At 40.5% G+C, this 18,787-nt stretch overlaps 1 protein-coding gene across 1 annotated transcript in view; it reads left to right on the top strand.

The window, feature by feature from the left end:
• CATSPERB (cation channel sperm associated auxiliary subunit beta) overlaps positions 1-18,787 on the top strand; it is a 71,616-nt gene that overhangs the window by 21,033 nt on the left and 31,796 nt on the right. Inside the window, exons 7-14 of the mRNA XM_054566976.1 lie at positions 2,661-2,756; positions 2,866-2,984; positions 4,465-4,497; positions 6,983-7,049; positions 7,321-7,367; positions 7,758-7,910; positions 9,288-9,440; positions 12,169-12,313. Coding sequence (XP_054422951.1) covers positions 2,661-2,756; positions 2,866-2,984; positions 4,465-4,497; positions 6,983-7,049; positions 7,321-7,367; positions 7,758-7,910; positions 9,288-9,440; positions 12,169-12,313 — 813 coding nt within the window. The remainder of the gene's footprint in view (positions 1-2,660; positions 2,757-2,865; positions 2,985-4,464; positions 4,498-6,982; positions 7,050-7,320; positions 7,368-7,757; positions 7,911-9,287; positions 9,441-12,168; positions 12,314-18,787) is intronic.

Genomic DNA, 18,787 nt, shown 5'->3' on the forward strand with positions numbered 1-18,787 from the left:
CGATTTGGTCCTCGGTCGGGGCACGTCCCTAGGTTGCGGTAGGGGCATGTACAGGAGGCAACCAATCAATGTGTCTCACAGCTCTCACATTGATGTTTCTCTCTCTCTCTCTAAAAATCAGTAAAAATGTATCTTCAGGTGAGGACTTAAAAACAACATTTTATTCTCTTGTCTTTCTTGACACCACCTCGGATTGCCTTCATCATACCTCTTGGTCACTTCTTCGTTTTCTAGGCAGGCTCCTGAAATGTTGGTAACCCTGGACTTCGTCCTTGGCTCTTCTTCCTTACACACTGCCCGCTCTTCCTGAGAAACCTAACCCAGTCTCGTGGCGGTAACGCCAGTTAAAGCTGACAATTCCCAAACCTACATTTCTGGTGCTGACCACTCCTTGGAGACCAAACTCAATGCCAGTTGTCAATTTGACATTTCCCCTTGATGTCCAGTGAGCATCTCCTGTATCGCAAGTCTAATCCAGAGCTCTTGATTCATTGCCCTCGAAAACCCGGTCCTCTCCAGTGTTCCCCTCCCTAATATATGTGCAGTTACTTGAAACTCAGTTCTAGGGCACATTCTCGACTGCCTTACTCTCGGGACATTCTGGGGTGGCGCTATTCCCAGCGTCCATCCCCATGGCAACCTCTTCTCACCTCTGCTCAAATCTGAAGTCAATGCTGTTTCGCCACAGGCTGACAGTCTCTTACGTGGTCCCCCTCGGTCTCGTCTTGTCCCAGGATAACTCACCCCGCCCCCCCCAGCTACCAGCATGATCTTCTCAAGTGTGAATCAAATCACATCACTTACAAACTTCAAGTACTCCAGTGGCTTCCCTTGGCCCATTACAGCGCAACCCAAATTCTCCCCAGGGTCTGCCTCGGCCTCTGTAACCCTGGGATGCATGGGAGGCCAGTGCGGCATGGAGAATGGCCTGAATTTCAGTCTAAAATATTAGCCAGAATGAAGCATCAACTATTTCTGAACTTTGCTGGAGTCTGGCCCTGTAAGACCACGCTGTGCACGTAGCATCACCTCACTTAGAACCCAGTACACTGCTACAGTGCTTAGAAAGGCAAAGCTTATCTTTAGCCTTTCCCCTTCCTGGAAAAAGCAGAGGATAATAACACTTCTTCCTACATTTTTCCCTACCCAGAAAAGAGCCAGGAATGAAAATATATTCTTTACACTATGACTGGCCCTACATTCACCTTTTGGAAACAAAGTGTATGCATCAGATTATCAACCATCCTCAGACGCCCACACTCCACACCCCTAACCCTCAGTCATTATGACTTCTGACTAAAGCACAGAAGACTCAATATTCCTAGCTGTGGCCAAGGAAAGGCAGGATCAGGGAACAAAGTACTTTCGGTATTTGCAATATGTGTGTTTTTGTTTTTGTTTTTGTTTTTTTTTATTGTTCAAGTACATTGTCTCCATATTTCCCCCACTACTCTCCCCCACCCCGCACACCCCCACCTCCCACCCTTAATCCTACGTCCTTTGGCTTCGTCCACGGGCCCTTTATACATGTTCCTTAAGGACCCTTCCCTTGCTTTCCCCCCTCCCCCGTCCCTTCTGGTCTCTGTCAGTTTGTTCTTTATTTCAATGTCTCTGGTTATATTTTGCCTGCTTGTTTGTTTTGTGGATTAGGTTCCACTTATAGGTGAGATCATGTGGTGTTTGTCTTACACTGCCTGGCTTATTTGTTTGATCTTTTTAATAGGTTCCCATGAGGCATTAGCAAATTTTTTTTTCCTTTTTTTAAAATCACAAATATTAAAGTAAATCAGTTTTTCCTCTTGGGGTTTACATTTTAATGTTTTATTTGGAGGTTTTTTTATTGTTCACTAAAACTGTACTGATGATATAGGACCATATTTGGGCTCAAAAGGATATTAGGGAGGAAAAACTCTTCATCTGCCCCCTTAAGTTCAGTGCCAGGGATCAGTGAATTAAACTGTCAAAGATTCCCAGGAGAAAAGACATGTAGTTTTTATTAATACTTAACATACATGGGAGTTCAAAGAAGTAGTTAAACTCGGGAGTTTATATACCATTTTAACAAAGGACAGGGATCTGGGCCTCAAAGGATGACACGTTGTGGGGAAGTGACGAGGCAGCAAGTGGGGGGACGGATGGAAGGCAAGAGTTATTTCGTAAGGTCTGTTCAGGCACACTTGCCTCAGCGTCGACTCACATCTCTGGAGATAAGAGTGTCCTCCTCTTTCTGGTACCATGGGGCACCTTTCTCAAGGGAAAATTTATGCCCTGCTTTTAGGCAGAGAAGGGGAAGACAGAGAACTCGCCTTGCATCTATCGATTCTCAGTTGCCTTCAGCGCAAAATAATCCTCTGACAAAGTGGCATATTTTGGGGCGGTATATTCTGACCCCCTTCAATATAAAGCACAATGCTTAATAATTAAGTCAGATGGCTGGTTAAAATCCTGGGGTTTTTTAAAATCCTGAAGTTATTTCTGCTTCCTGGTGCTGGGGGAAGGGGGGATTCAACCCGAGGGGAACGACTCGAGCGCAGGCAGAGAGCGGGCAGGCCCGTGGAGCAGAGCAGGCGCTGGCTCCTGCAAGCCTAGCACCATAGATGTGAGCTACTCCCTTTGCAAAGTTGTCTCGCCTTAACCATCATCCTTTGCTCTGGTGGCAGGTGTTTACATAGGCGTCAGCTTTTCCGGATTTTGGAACTATGATGATACCATGTGGTATAACCTGACCGATATGATCTATTCCCAAGTTGGAGAAGGTAATTCCCCTAACAGTGCCTTCGCTTCAGCATTTCATTTCTATCAACATTTAATCAATATTTCACCCCTGCCTTACTTTATGATCTATGGTATGATTTCTTACTTTAGAACACACAGAGCTCTCATTGATGGATATGGTTTTAACAAATCATTTCTTAGTTATGCTCACATCTTTGGGACTTTTTATAAGTCAAGATCTTCGTTATCGATCAAGCCCTCTCCTAACGGTAGGTGAACTGCTTTGTATCGAATAGTTAACCTAAATATCTTTCACGACATAAAGTAGAAACACTGAATTCTTGAGTTATGGGTGGTCTATCTTAGAATGGAAATGTTTCTTCCTTTTAAAAAATGTAAATGCATGATATGGTGCCTTCTTCCTTTACCTTGCAGTGACTATATCATTGGGAAATGGTACTAGTTTTATTGCTATTTAGATTTATAGTAAGTTTTACATACATACAAGTAGAAAGCACTTTATCTATTTGTCTATATATCTGTAATTATATATGTTCCCAAAATACTTTATGGTACTCTATAAAGCTAAATATAGTATTGCAAAAGTAACTGAAGTTAATGTGACTTTTGGGATTGAGAGAAGGGGGAATATACTGTATTTTGCCATGTATCATGAGCACTCCCATATTTGGCCCAAACTTTCAGGAAAAGAATCTTTCATTTTAATTCATCCAATTATTGATTTACTTATATTTAGATATCTGTTTTTGTATTATAAAGGAATTTTAGCATTTATTCTTGAACATACAGCTATCATTGCTTTCGAGAGTTACACTGATAATGCATAAACATAAATAAAAGAATTAAAGACATTTATATAGATACAGAATTAGAACATCCCATGTATAATTGAATCCATATTTTTCCCTCAAAAATTTGGGGAAAAAAGTATGCATTATACACCGCAAAATACGGTACATTTTGGGGAAGATAACACAACATGCATAGAATAAAATTCTTAAGAATGTTAATAAACACCTTTCAAAAATTACAACAGAAATCGTGATAGCCGTAAAGACTTAGGAACAATGGAAGGGCAGAAGGATAAGCAGGGAAGGGGCAGTAGGCTGGTTGAGAAGCAGGTATGTGCTCTGCACAGTAACTGCGGCCTTCCTGCGCGTGTACAGATATTCACAGGCTCCCCTCCTTCCTTAGGGTCTCTGAGAAAGTGCCACTTGTTGCTCAGACAACTAATCGATCTGGCTTTCTTTGTGCTTATCACATAATTGCTAAAGCAGAGCTGTAGATGCCAGGAACAGCGACTCAAGTTCAAAGTCCAGAGGGCTTGATCTAGGGGCTGTGCTGGGCTGGGCGGCAGGAGGGCCTGCGGGAAACGGTGGGTGAACTTTGGGCCTCCCCACACCCGAGAGGGTGCGGACTTAGGGGACAAGGGCTGCCCCGTCTTCACTCCTCCACGTCAGTCTCCAGCAGATGGGGCGTCGGCTCCAAGTCCTCGCTGGCGTTAAGGCATAGATAGATTAATCCAGTGGCGAAACAAGGCAAAGCCTGATGGGGAAATCCCCAGGATACTGTGTAAACAACGTAAGGGGCTGGTTTCACTGGGACAGTTCACTCCTAACTGCTGGGCTAAAAGGACACATTGCCTTCAGTACAATTTAAATTGCGAAGTTTTGTTAAGCCTTTGTTAAGAGGCGAGCAAAAATTAAAGTTCCTTTTTTTTCCTTCTAGTTTTCAAGGGCAGACTTTTGTGGTTTCGAAAGGGTAAGATGCTTTAAATGTCCAAGGTGTGGGTAAAAGATATGTTTCCTGGTGCCCAAAGGGATGAGGTGCAAGAGGAGAGTTCAAGATGTGGATTATTCCTGTTACTATAATATTATTTGCCATTTAAGCTAAAAAATTGTATTTCTACCAACTGTCAAGCAATGATCTCCTCTCATAACTCAAAGGACACAGTGCCCACGTTGTTTTGGAGGCCAGCCCACCTCTACTTTCGGTCCTGCCCAGGGTCATTGTGGGTGTTCAGGTATTTTCTGCCCAAGGGTGCCCAGGGGAAAGAGAGTTGTGGCTGAAATCTGGCTAAGACTTTACTCCCAATCCAACCACCCCCATGCAGGAGAAAGTCACTTTCTAATTCGCACGGAAGTGCCATAGAAGCTAGCCACACCTCCGCGTCTGCGTTTTGGGGGGATTTTGTTCCATCGGTTATCTCCCCTCTCTGTTACAAGGTCAAGTTTCATGATTTAATAGGTCATTTCCATCAACAGACAAGCATGTTTTAGTCTGGAAAGCACAACACAAATTTTGAGTATCCCTGCGCTTTTGCCATGGCCCCGCCCCCATCCCCCCATCATACGCACATGCACAGTCAAAACTGAAATTGTTCCGGAAAGTGTAGGGATTTACCTTCGGATAAGACCTCTTTTTTAATGACTGAAGGCAGGGTGGTTAGGAATGGGCTGTACGTGGCTGTTTAGGAAGGTTTGAAGGAGTTAATATTTGATGATTTATTCATTTACTTTTTTAGTCATTCTACAAATATTTGAGTACTTTCTATAGCCCATGCTTGTTTAGACAAGAAGAATTCCATAATGAACAAAACACAGTCCCTACTCTCCTGTAGATAGGAATCAGGGCTTAATGAAAGCAAAGCAGGCAACGGAAACGGAGAGCAAGGGCGAAGATAAGGTTCTACTTTAAAGAGGGTGACTTTGGCAGACCTCTCCGAGGAAGTGAAATTCAGGCACAAACTTGAGTGACTTGAAGAAGCACGTTTAGACACAGGTAGTAAGCACAATGATGCTAAATTGGGAAGTTAGTGTGAGAGAAAATCTGTTAGCCACCAAAATCTGTTTAGGAGGAATAGCAGGGACTTCGGATCACTTCTTTAAGAATAACATTCTCACTTGTATAAGACACACAAGATCCTTAATTCCTGTCATGCCTACCCTTCACCTCAAGCCATCCTTGCCCGCCATTGACTTCATTCTCAGTACATTTTCTCCAATTGTTAGTAGGAATAGCTACCAGGTTCATAAGTGATCAGCTTAGCCATCCCAATGGGAGGACAGCATCTCTTTCCCAGGAGTCCCTATAAGTTGCCAGGCCAACTCATTCACCTGATGGGATCCTGCGTTCCTTCTTAACCAATCTTTGTAACTCTAAGTCAGACCTGGGTCATGAGCTCATCCTTTAGAATGAAGTCAACCTGCTCAGGTGAAATGATCTCCTAAGATAATTGACTGGGCTGTTATCAGTTGGATTCCAGGTAGAAAATAAACAAGAAGAAATCTAAAGAGGAAGAAAAGGAGTAAGTCCGGGTCCAATAAAGATTCTATATTAATTGCTCCGATATTATAATGATAATGATAGTGGCCTGCAAACCTGAAGATTTATATAAGAACTCAAAAAGTTCATTTGATATAAGCACCTTAGCTTAAAGATACCACACCATTTTAATACACTGTGGTACATTCTGTTTTAAGGGGCTTTTTTGGTTTTTTTTTTTTAGCAGTTTTATTGAGATATGATACACATAAAATTCAACCATATAAACTGTACAAGTCAGCAGGCTTTAGTGTATTCACAGAGTTGTGTAACCACTACTACTATCGATTTGAGAGCACTGAAGAGGATAATGCACAGATTATACAGATTTTACTACTGACCTATGAAAATGTGAGAAGGTCTCCCTTTTGTTTCAACAATAATTTCAAAGTCAGAATCTTCCTATAACAAAAAAAATCTCAAACTCTTACATATAATTCATATCCAAATACGATCTCACTTCCTTGAAAGCTTCCCTCTTATGACCAGTTTTTCAAAACACATATTTTTATGGCTTTTTTTCTTATTGCTTCTCACTCCTGTCAGGCTTCTGTGAAGAGTCCTTAAGCCCAGCTACACCTCAGAATAAAAGATAAGCACGTGACCCACTATGACTGTGACAAGAGGCTGACAGCTTCTGGTAGCTTCAAAAAGACTAGGTGATAAACCAGGGCATCTGCCATTAACACATGCTAATTCCTGTGAAATTTCTTTTTATTCCTTTTCTGCACATGTGTTGTTCAAAAAGCATTATTCTTGTTTCTTGTCCTCATTCTACAACCTTTTATTTGCATATAATTTTTCTCTCTCCATTTGCCTCATATCCCTGAACTATTGAACTTTAACATTTTTAAAGTGTTTTTCCTACTTTACATCTTACGCCTGCATATTGCCTAAATGATATTTTTATTTATTTATGTAGGTGGACTATGTCAAAGGAAAATTGTGGTATAATGAAAGGTGTTTTGCTAACAGAGAACAATTTGAAGGTAAATTTTAGTTAAAGAGGTATTAACAGGCTTTTTTCCTACATAGCACATATACATTAAATAAAATGACAAAAATAGAATAAAGTGTAAACCTCGGTTTGTTCCGTATATGTTAATGGCTTAAGACTTGGGGTGTGGGTGGGAATCAATTTAAGTCTGAGACAACAGGCACTCCCTGAAAGAAGTGCAAGAAAATTGATTCGACTACATTTAATAATACATTTAGAAATATAGATGCTGCTTGTAATATCTGTGCCTTCATATTTTATAGCTGACTACGTTACTATCACCTTTGAGAGAAACAGGACCTTAAGTGAGGTATGATATTGAATGGATTAAAAAGTAAGAAATTTCATTGTGCACAATTTTAGGGATTATTTTTAATCTAAAAAAAAAAGCGATTATACAGACTGAAAGACTTAATGATTACTCATTGTTCACAGTGGTACCTGTACTTGGGTTTAATGGTGATTAATTATGCCACAACTAGACCTACACAGGGGTTCCAGAAAAACAACCTGTGCCAGAAGGGATGCTTTCTGAACTTACATCCGCCAGAAGAGAACACAGACGCTAAAGATTTAACACTTTTTAAAAAAAAATTTAACACTTCTATTTGTAGTCAGTCATTAGTTTATTTGCTTAAGAGAACTAATTAGAGCTTATATGTCAAAAACAGCATTAATTTCACCTTTCTCTTTTTTGTAGGCGAGCTCTTGTTTTTATAGTCGAGAGCCGTTTTTGGAATGGTTACCTTGCTTCCCTCACCTTTCAAAAAATGTGAAAACTATTCCTTCAACTGTAATTACATTTCTTGTTGACCAAGAGCATCTTTCTGGAGTCTACCTCTTACATAACGAGGTAACCTCGCGGTCCGGAGGTCGTTGCCCCTGACACTGGAATAATGAATGTTTAACCGAGCAAAACCGCTTCCGAGTTCCCGTCATCTTTGGTGGTAGAATTTGGTCACACTGGCAACAGCAGAAGTCTTTATGGCTAATAACATAGATTAAGACACTTGAGAGATTTCTCTCTTCTGATTGTCATTCAGTTTGATGAAAATGGAAACTAGGATGCTGTTTGCATAGTGATTCTTCTTTGCTTATTCTCCCCAAGAACATAAGCTGAGTTCGGTCTGTATAAATATAAGGTTTCCTAAAAGTGGTTAGCTTAGGTGAACAAATAATGGAAATAAGTTGCCACAGTTTTATATTTTCTATTCCAAAGGGGCTTAACCCCAACTGTGAATTAGAATTTTTCGTAGAGCCATTACATATATTTCAGCCCTACCCTTGTGGTTTTAGGGGAGAAAAAAATAATTTTCCTCTACCCTCTTAGGTTCAGTGACCAGAGTCCTTTTCATTAAACTGACAAAAGACAGAATAGCTGGAGGAAAGAAAACAGCTGATTTATGTGTGCAGTGCCTATACAGGCGGATGTGAGTCCGCGATGAGTGACTCCAAAAGGGGGTTAAAATTTGAGGGTTATGCACCCTCTTAATAGGCTAAGGGGGAGAGAAAGGCACTTAGGGAGACAACAAATGAAAGATCGTGGCTTTACAGGAGATAACATAGCTGGTGACAATGTTTGTTTATACAGGTGTGAGAGGCCTTTCTGTCCCCTTCAGGGTGATGAATCATCCACAAAGGAGGGACTGGGGTTGGCTTTATTCACATTCTCCCTTGTGTGAGTGGGTCCTCCCTGAAGAAGGAATTTATGGCAGCCCTATTTCTCAGAGGTTGCTGCTTTTAGTCAGATAAGGGAAGGCTTTCTTTCCCGCATCTGTTCAATCTCAAACGTCTTCAGTTTAAAATAATCTTTATAACAAAGTGGCATATCTTGGGAATTATATTCTAATCCCCTTCAAGAGCGTGAACCAATAGAATTGGAGTGTGGCCCAGGAGCCCACACTTTTAAAAAGCAGTTTGAAGCGATAGAATGAGCTCAGGGATTGCAGTCTTTCTGCTGAGTTCAGTCATTCTGCCATTTATAGAACCTTGGAGAAATTATTCAATCTTCTAAACTTCATGTTTAATAGTTATTAAATGAATGTGTTTGGGGGGGGCGTTGCAGAGTAAAGAGATATTAATGCTGCTAATCTTTCCACTTCTATGCCGTGTTAATGGGTCCCTATCTTAATCCAAATCTGAGTAACAGGAAACTCTGAAAATTATAACACAAATTAGTATTACTCATGGAAAAATTCTTATGATTGCTCAATGCTTTATCTATTTCTAGAAAGAGACTGCTGTCTCCGTACACAACCTAAAAAATAACAAACCAAGTTTGAAACAAAAATTTCCACTTTTCAAGTTTCCTTCAACATTCTCTTCTCCTGTTGGAATGGTATTCCACCCACGAAGCCACTTCCTCTATGTCTACGGGGATCAGGTGGGTACCATGAAATTTCACTCTCTAGTGTAGGCGGGAACCATTCCCGTCGTCTATGCCGAGTGGTTACACATCAAGGAAAGAACTGTCGCTGCTGATCAGGGAGGCGGAAAGCCTGAGGAGAAGGGAATGAGAGGAGATGAATCAGAGACAACGAATATGATTTTTTTGCAAAGTTTTGCTGAAATGTAGAGCTGTGAAATGAGAAATGGTTGAAGGAGGAAGGGTGTTCAAGAGCTGTTTGTTTTTTTCTTAAGATTGGAGAGAGTCCACTGTGTGCTGATGGGAATTGTTCAGTAGGAGGGCAAATGGATGCTGCAGGAAAGAGAGAGGTTTGTGGAGCAATGGATGTTTCTAAATAGGTGAGAGGAGAGGAGATTTATGCTCTAGTGGAGAGGTTGGCCTCAGGAGGAGAATTAACCTACAGTTACAGGAGGGAAGGGAGAGGTGATGGGTTCAAAGCTGGTAGGTGGGTAGATGTGGTAACGGAAGCATGGGGAACTTCTGTTTTCGCAATAAAAAATCAAAGTCCTTATTTGAGAGTGAGGATGGAGGAAGAGCATTGGGGGTTTGAAGGAAGAGAACAAAGTTAAATAGTGGCAAAGGGGGATGGAAGAATGAACGAAGGAAATGCAGTGTGATTGTGTGAGCTTTATGTTCATGATTTAAGTGTGACGAGCTCAGCGTCACTGCATGTTCTTCTCCATGTTCGGTCACGGTTTGTCAGGGTTGTATTTAACCGCCGCTGGAGTTCTACCAAGAACTTGCTAATAAGTAAAAGTGTACAGAACAGAATGCAATAAAACAAACAATAAAATTAAGAAATTAAAGGCATGAATGTTAAAAAAGTAGCAAACTCTAAAAGGTATAACCAAAAGATATGATTGTCTATGAAGGAAATCTAAAAGATACATGCAAATTACTAACACAAACAAAAAAGGAGGAAGAAGAAGGGTAGGATTCTGTTCATTAAAGACATCATGGAAAGTGAAAATACAAACTGGAAGATAACATTTGCAACACACTTAACTGAGAAAGAAGTACGTGTAAGAATAAATAAAGAATTCCTACAGAGCAATACAAAAAAAAGGTTAAGTTGATTAAAAAATACAAATGGGCATTTTACAGAGAAGGAAATTCAAATGGAATAAACATGTGAGGAGATGATATAACTCACAAGTCATCAGGGGACCGCAAATCACGAGTGCAGTGTGGTATTTTCAGCTATTTAATTAGCAAAACATGTTGGCAACGCTCATGTTGAAGAGGATGTGGATCCCTTTGACATTGCTGATGGGAAGGTAGATTCCTGAAACTTTTTAGGACAGCAATTTGGCATTATTGTTGTCCTGTAAGTTTCAATGTTTGCATGTTCTGTGACCACCAATGTCACTGTTTTTGGCAAGAAAAACATATATATAAGGAAACATTTAAAAATTTTCATCGCAGCACTGTTGCTAATAGCACTGGGTAACTGAAAATAATCCAGAAGCCCATGAATAGGAGAATGAATAAATTACATTTTATTCACATGATGAACTATACAGCAACAGAAAAGCAAATTAACTGAACCATATGCAAAATGTATGAATAGAAGTAAATGATATTGGGGGAAAGTAAGTTCTAGAAGACAATATATAGTCTGATACCCTTGTATCCAAAAAAAAAAGTTTAAAGAACAAAAAATAAAATCAAGCAATATATTAAACATATGTACGTGTTTAAACTAAAACAAAATAGCAAGGGAATGAAAAATACAAATTTCAGACCTTGGATATCTCTGAGGAAAGAGGCAGGGTGGTAGGATTGGGGAGAAATTTATAGGAAAAGGTGACGTAGCAATATGCTAATTCTTGGGTTCGGCTGTCAGTTCACACATGTTCAGTATATTATTAAATAAATAACATAAGAAAAATAAAACTGAGCCATAAATAGGTTAATAATTTAAAATATTCAGAAAAATGCAATGAGATGCCATAGTTTTCATTCAAATAATCAATAAAACTTGAAAACAAATTTTTGATAGTGTCAGGTGTTGGTGAGGTTTGGAGAAATGGATACTCTCGTCATTACTTAAAAGAATATAAGCTGGTTCAGCAAAATTCAAGAACATTTAAAAGCCAGAAATCTTCATTTGAGTAAGACTTAGGGAATTAAAAGAAGTCGCTAGCACGATTCATCTTCAGACAATTGTTACCAAAAGACAAGGCAACGGGGAAACCTGCCTGCTGTGTGTACGTCCTAGTACAGCTGAGGACGTACTAGGGTTCCAGGACCCACCCTTGCAGACGTCTGGGGGCTCTTTCACACCAAACACGTCCACAGGCATATCTGCCAGAGGCCTGGAACGGGAAGTCTCACATCAGAATCGGTTAAACTCTCTTCTCCTTACTCAGATACACCCAGCACTTCATTCTTCTATCAACAAGGGGACCCCATGTGGGAGGTGCTGGGCATCACTTCATTCTTTTATACATTCACCGTACATGCTGTGTAGACCTGAGCCTGTCACATACACTGTCATACAAACCCCAGGAAGGAAATACAGGGCAGGCCGAGTAAGGAGTCTGTACACGTGTGTGTAAGGGGGCAGGGGAATGGGTGAACGTGGGAATGTGGAAAAGACCGAGCTGCGTGAGTTTTCCTGTGCAGGAAGGTTGGGCTGGTAGGTGAAGGCTGAAGGGGCGTGGCAGCTCTTTGATGTGGGGTTTCCATTTTCTTCCCTTAGGTATGGCTGTCCATCGATGGCGGCAACACGTTTGACTTATTGGCTGACCTTCATGAAGATGTCATAAAGAGCACTTACCATAGCTTCTATACTTCTGATATTACTTTTGTCTGCCAAAGTGGAAATGTTTACTTGACGAAGGCAGGTGAGGGATCCACGTTTATTGGTGTGAGCCCTACACATGAAAAATCGGCCACGTCGGGCAACTAACCTTAAGGTCTAAGACCTATTAAGAGCGATTGATGGATTTAAGCATGTTTTTAATTGTAAAATACGCATGACATGAAATTTACCATCTTAGCCATTTTAAAGTGTACAGCCCAGACACTGAATATACATTCAGAATGTTCAGTAACCATCACTACCATCCATCCCCAGAACTCTTTTTGTCCTGTAAAACTGAAACTCTATCTTTTAAACACTTGATTCTCCCTTCTCCTCTGCTCACAGCCCCTGGCAACCACCATTCTACTTTCTAATTTTGTGATTTTGACTATGCCAGGTCTCTCACATCAGTGGAATCACGTGGTATTTGTTCTTTTGTGACTGGGTTATTTAACTTAGTATAATGTTCTCAGTGTCCATCCATGCCATTTCATACTGTAGCCTTTTCTTCATTTTTAAGGCTGAATAGTATTCCATTTATGTAAATGCCACATTTTGCTCATTTGTTCATCCCATTGATGAACGCTTGGGTTTCTTCCATGGTTTAGCTATTGTGAGTAGCACTGTTAGAAACATGGGTGCACAAGTATCTCTTTGAGACCCTGCTTTCAATTTTTGTGGGAGTATAACCAGACGTGGAATTGCTGGATCATATAGTAATCCTATTTTTAATATTTTTGAGAAACTTCCATATGTTTCCCAGTGGCTGCACCATTTTACATTCCCACCACTAGCATAGAGTTCCGGTTTTTCCACATCCTATCAACACTTGCTATTTTCTGTTTTTTTCATAGTAGTCATCCTAAAGGGTGTGAGGTGGTATCTCATTATAGTTTCGATTTGCATTTTCCCTAGTGATTAGTGATGTCTAGTATCTTGTGCTTATTGTCTGTTTGTAAATCTTCTCCGGGGAAATGTCCATTCAAGTCCTTTGCCCATTTTTTAATTAGATTGTATGTATTTTTCTTATTGTTTAGTTTTAGGAGTTCTCTATGTATTCTGGGTATTAATCCCTTATTGGATATATGATCTGCAAATATTTTCTCCCATTTTGTGGGTTACCTTTAACCTCCTTGGTTAAGATGATTTCTGGGTATTTTCTTGGGTTCGATGTTATTTGCTCTAATATAATGTAGGTGAATTATTCTCGAGACCTGTTTGCTTCACGTCAAGCAGGACCTAGATTCGTTTTCTCAGCTTGGGGCAGTGCCTTGGAAGGCTGTAATTTGACTTCACTCCAGACAGCTTGACTCTCCACTCTGCTCTTACTCTGGATACCATCTCCTCTGCTGTCACCTTCTCCCTTGTTGGAGGAGGCTATTACGGAGGGTCCTCAGGAATTTTTAATTTACTTTTCTTCCCTCAATATTGCCTCAGAGGGCTGGGTGTAGGGTAGCGTGACCTGTCACCCCAGAAGTGTCTCTTTCTTTCCTTAGCTCCTTTTTCTCTATTTTGGCATGTTGCTCCTTTTCTTTTTTTGATTTCTGCTGATGGCTTTGTTTTTGGTTTTTGCTCTCCATCTACTTATTTATTTATGTTTGTTTTTATCGTAAAATATGTAAAACACAAAATTTAGTATTTTAACCATTTGGAAGTGTACAATTCAGTGATATTAAGCACATTCAAACTGCTTTACAACCACCATCACCACCCGTCTCCCTCCAGAACTTTTTCATCTTCCTGAACTAAAATTCCATGCCCCTTAAACAAGGCCTTCCTCCTCCTCCTCCCTGCCAGCCCCTGGCCACTCCTTTCTGTCCCTGTTGACTTGACTGCTCTAGGCACCTCCGATCCATGGAGTGATACAGTACGTGCCCTTTTGTGAGTGGCTTATGTCACTAACACATTGTCTTCGGGTTTCATCCACGGGTTAGCACACCTCACCCTTCGTTCCTTTTTATGGCCAAATGACATTTCATTGTATGAACAGAGCACATTTTATTGACCCATTTACCAGGATATTTGGGTTGAAAGACATTTGATGTTTTTTCCCCCCACTTTTGGAGGTTAAGAATAATGCCATTGTGAACATTTATGTACAAGTCTTTGCATAAGCATGTAGAAGACATCAAAAGCAACCTGCTAGAAGGAAGTGGGAGAATGTCTTCTTAACTTTAGAATAGGCAAAAATTTCTTAACAGGATCTGAGAAGCAGAAAGCACTAATCATAAAAGAAAAGATTCATAAATTTTTAACTTTTGAAAATAAATATATAATATATAAACATGTATTATATATAAAATATATAGTAATATAGATATGTTTATATATATATATATATGTGTGTGTGTGTGTGTGTATATATATGGTTCATTCTGGTAGTGTTCCCAGAATGATGATGCTACCAATTGTATAAAAGTAATGCTGAACTTCAGTAACTTACTAGGCGAGGGAGGTTTCCTTTAGGAATATAGTCTCCCAGCGCAACTTGAGTTGCACTTCCATAGAATATAGAGTCAGTGTGGAGATCGGGGTAAACTTGGGGACATCTGATAAGGTCTGACCAGAGTGGGAAAAACAGATTGTCTCCAAGACAAGCGTGAGACCGGTTTTCTTTTGGTTTGTTTTTAACATTGTCAGCATTCTTGACTGTCTAGCTGAAAACCAGTTTTTTCTGGTCTGGTAAGTCTCTGACAGAATTTGAATCACGCTTTGGCTACAGGTTTCTGATACGACTTCAGAAAGCCTGGTTTCTCGGACCCCAATATTGTGTCCTCGGTGCTCAGGGGCACAATCAGTTTTGTCGCCCTAACATCTGTTTGTCCTTCCGAATTCAAGGATAAGGAGAGACCACAAAATTCTGATCCTATTTTCCCATATCTTTGCCACTATGTTTACTTACTCTCAGTTATGTCAATAAAACTTCTGCTGGTTCATGCTGGCATCAAGATTACCTTTGCAATTTATTTGTCTAAATCATTTGTTGTGACAGCATTTGTGCAGTAGCGTTTACGAATCTGATGGTCAGCCATCATGTGATTATGAAATAAACAACAATGATTTTGAGCACCATTGGGAGGGGTGGGGAAGTCGAGTGAGGCACGGACCACGTCTGGCGCTCCAGAAGGCTCCCTCCAGCCGCTTGGCGGTCCGTGTGCCTCCATGGCGAGCCAGTATCCCAGCTTCTAATCCCACAGTTTTGCCTGGTTTTGAACCTCACGGAAATAGAATTATGCAGTATATGTTCTTTGGTGTCTGACTTTTCTCAGTCAATATGATGACTCAGAGTTCTGCGTTCCATTAACGTGTGTTAGTACTTTGTTCTTTTTCACTGCGGTGTAGTCTTCCATTGTGTGAATATTCACCCATTCCGCTGCTGATGGGTATTTGAATCATCTCCATTTGAGGGCTATTATTTAAAAAGTAGCTCTACACTTTTTGCATAACTTTTTTTTGCTGGACAGAGCTTTCACTTGTTTGGAATATAGTTAGGAATACAATCGCTGCATTATCCAGTATGCGTTTGTTTAGCTTTTGGTGGGAAAAAAATTGAGCAGTGCCAACACTTTTCTGCAGTGAGTGTAATGAGTTTCCCGCGCTGCCAGCGATGGGAAGGAATTCCAGTTGCTCCCCTTCCTGTCCAGCACTTAGTGTTTTTAGTCTCTTCAGTGCTGAGCCATTGTGCTTAGTATGTAATGGCATCTCACTGAAGATTTCGTTTGCATGAGTAATTATGTTGAGCATATTTTCATATGTTCATTGGCCAATTTTTATATCTTTTTTGATAAATTATATCTTCTGGTCCTTTTAAATCAAGTTTTGATTGAATTAACCTTTTCTTATTGATTTCTATGAGTTTTTGAATGTATTATGGATATGAGTCCCTTTTTAGCAATGTAACTTGCAAACATCTTTTCTCAACCACTGGCTTGTCTTTTTTATTCTTTTCATGGTATTTCTTGGTGAGCCAAATTATTGATTTTCAGAAGTCAAATTTATGAATCTTTTCTTTTATGGTTAGTGCTTCTTGCTTGTCATCTCCTGTTAAGACATTTTTGCCTGCTCCAAAGTTAAGAAGACATTCTCCTGCTTCCTTCCAGCATATTGTTTTAGATTTCTTATGTAGGCTTATGTAACATCTCTAATTTTGCATATGTGGTTTGAGGTAAAAGTTTTTTTCCCCATAAAGCTGTCAGGTTCTCTACCCTGGCCTTGAGTTAGACGTTCAAGGTCATAGGCCTTTTTTTTTTTTTTTTTTTTTGTAAGCTCTCCGATACATACACAGAAGCCCTGCCACCCCCCATCTTTGTGAAACCCTAGCTGCCCCTGCGGTCACGCGCCCCACCCCACGTCCCCCTGGGGCCTGGCCTCCGCTGGCACGCCGCCCACGCCGCTCCCAGCAGTCATCTGGGCAGTGACCCCGGCACGTGTCGCAAAACCTACCAGGTAGAGGTCACCTGTGCGTTCCTTAAATGTGTGAGCTCCTCAGTCCCAGAATCCTGCCTTGATGTTCTGCTTTCCAGGTTTTTCTGATAAAAGTACTGTATCATTTGTGGTCCTGGCCGAAAACACAATTCCACTCAAATGCTTCGCCTGAAGAGGAGTGGACAGTTAAAGAACCAACAATGATAGTAAAATATCCGAAGACCGACAATGGAAGGAAGTCATTACAGTCCCTTTGATGAAAGGGGTAATACAAATAAATAGATAATAGGTAGGTAGGCAGGCAGGCAGGCAGGCAGGCAGATAGACAGACAGACTTCTCTCTCCTCCCCTTGTTCCTATTGTCTGTCAGTGCTTTTGGTTGGTCAAATCCAGTCAGAAGCCAGCCAGAAACAGCACAAGTGTTGTGATTCATAGGGCTCAGCGTTCCAGGGCCCCGGACAAGAAACAGGAAGCCTGAGAGTGGATCAGCACATCTTATGAAACAAAAATCAAAATAGACTAAGCAAGATGACTTTGGAAATGGTAAAAATAATTAACACCTACGGAAACTAAATTAAATGAGCAATATAAATTCTAAACTTTTAAAAATTATAGATATAAACTATAGGAACATGTCCACACACCGAATGAAAAACCAGTAAATAGAAAGAATCTAAAATGACAAATCCAGAAACTAAAGATTGAGAAACTGCAAGTTTTAGGAATTTCCAGTGATGCACAGAGGTGGCGGCTCTCTGTTTCTTTTATCTACACAGATAAATGAGTAAATGCTGAATATAAGAAAAAAGAAAACCAAAATTGACGAGAAAGCATTACTTTTTAAAAACTAAAAATAACATCAATAATAAAAGCAAAGATACTTCTGAATTATTTGAAACAGAAAGTGTAAATCAATTTTAAAGGCACATAAAAAATCACACCAGCCTTGGATTTTTCTGCTACAACCATAAATATCTCATATTTACCTAAAGAGCCTTCTGAGGAAAATAATATTACCTAAGAATCTGGAGCTACTTCAACTAGTTATTCATATGCAAAGCCAACACAAGAATGTTATGAACATTATAATTCATCAAATCTGAGGTCCATTAACTCTTAGATGCACCTTGTTAACACAAAGAGTGAAAAAATCTTCCAGTTAAACCTTAACACAGTGTTTTTGCAGGGACCTTGGGGGGCGGTGCATAGGTTGCTGTGGCATTATTTCCACCCTCAGACTTGTGTTGCTTGGTGTGTGGTCGGCGATTTTGCATGTCATCTCTGTAGAAAAACATAATAAAATTTCATCTACTTTTGATTTTCTACCTTTCTTAGGTCCTATAAAGTACCTGGTGGTGGTTCTAGTACTTGGTTGTGGTTCTGCAAGAAAATGTGGAATTGTGGTATTTCTTAGGTCACCTTTTGCTTTACCGATGATTACATGCCTTGCTTTGTTTTCCCCTTGTGCTGCACCCATGATAAATGATTCATAATGTGGTATTTTTGAGGGCATTTTTAGCAGCGATACAATCCAACATGCATTACACCAGTGATTCTAGAATCAGGGAAGTGCTGACAGTGTACAGACCGCTGAGACAGGTACATGCGCGTGTAGGCGATTGACCACTGTGGCCTGAGCGCCACCTGCTGGACAATAGCTGTAAGACACACCAATTATAAAACAATTTACAAGACACTAAAAATGTGGGAAAAATATAGCTCATGTTTATAGATGACATATGGCATATTGAACTTTAGAAAATTTAATGGTTACTTTTACAAGGCCAAGAAGTTCGCAGATTAAACAGGACTTCTGGGTGTGTCTCAGAAGAGGTTTTGGGGTAAGGTGAGCATTTGAATGGGTGGACTCAGTAGAGCAGCGAGCCCTCCGGGGTGGGGTGGGCATCACCCAGGCCTTTGGGGACCTGAGTGGAACCAAAAGGCAGAGGAAAGAGGAATTCCCCCGCTTTGCTTCCTGCCTGTCTGCTTGGCCTGGGGCGTTGGTCTGCTGCCCTTGGAGGGGGACGTGCCTTAGTGGCCCGGAACTTCGCAGGCTCCCCTGGTGCTCGGCGTGTGGCTCTCCAGCCTG

The sequence above is a fragment of the Pteronotus mesoamericanus genome, unplaced genomic scaffold (genome assembly GCF_021234165.1).
Source record: "Pteronotus mesoamericanus isolate MK-2021 breed Mesoamerican mustached bat unplaced genomic scaffold, CSHL_Meso_final contig_182, whole genome shotgun sequence".
Taxonomy (NCBI): domain Eukaryota; kingdom Metazoa; phylum Chordata; class Mammalia; order Chiroptera; family Mormoopidae; genus Pteronotus; species Pteronotus mesoamericanus.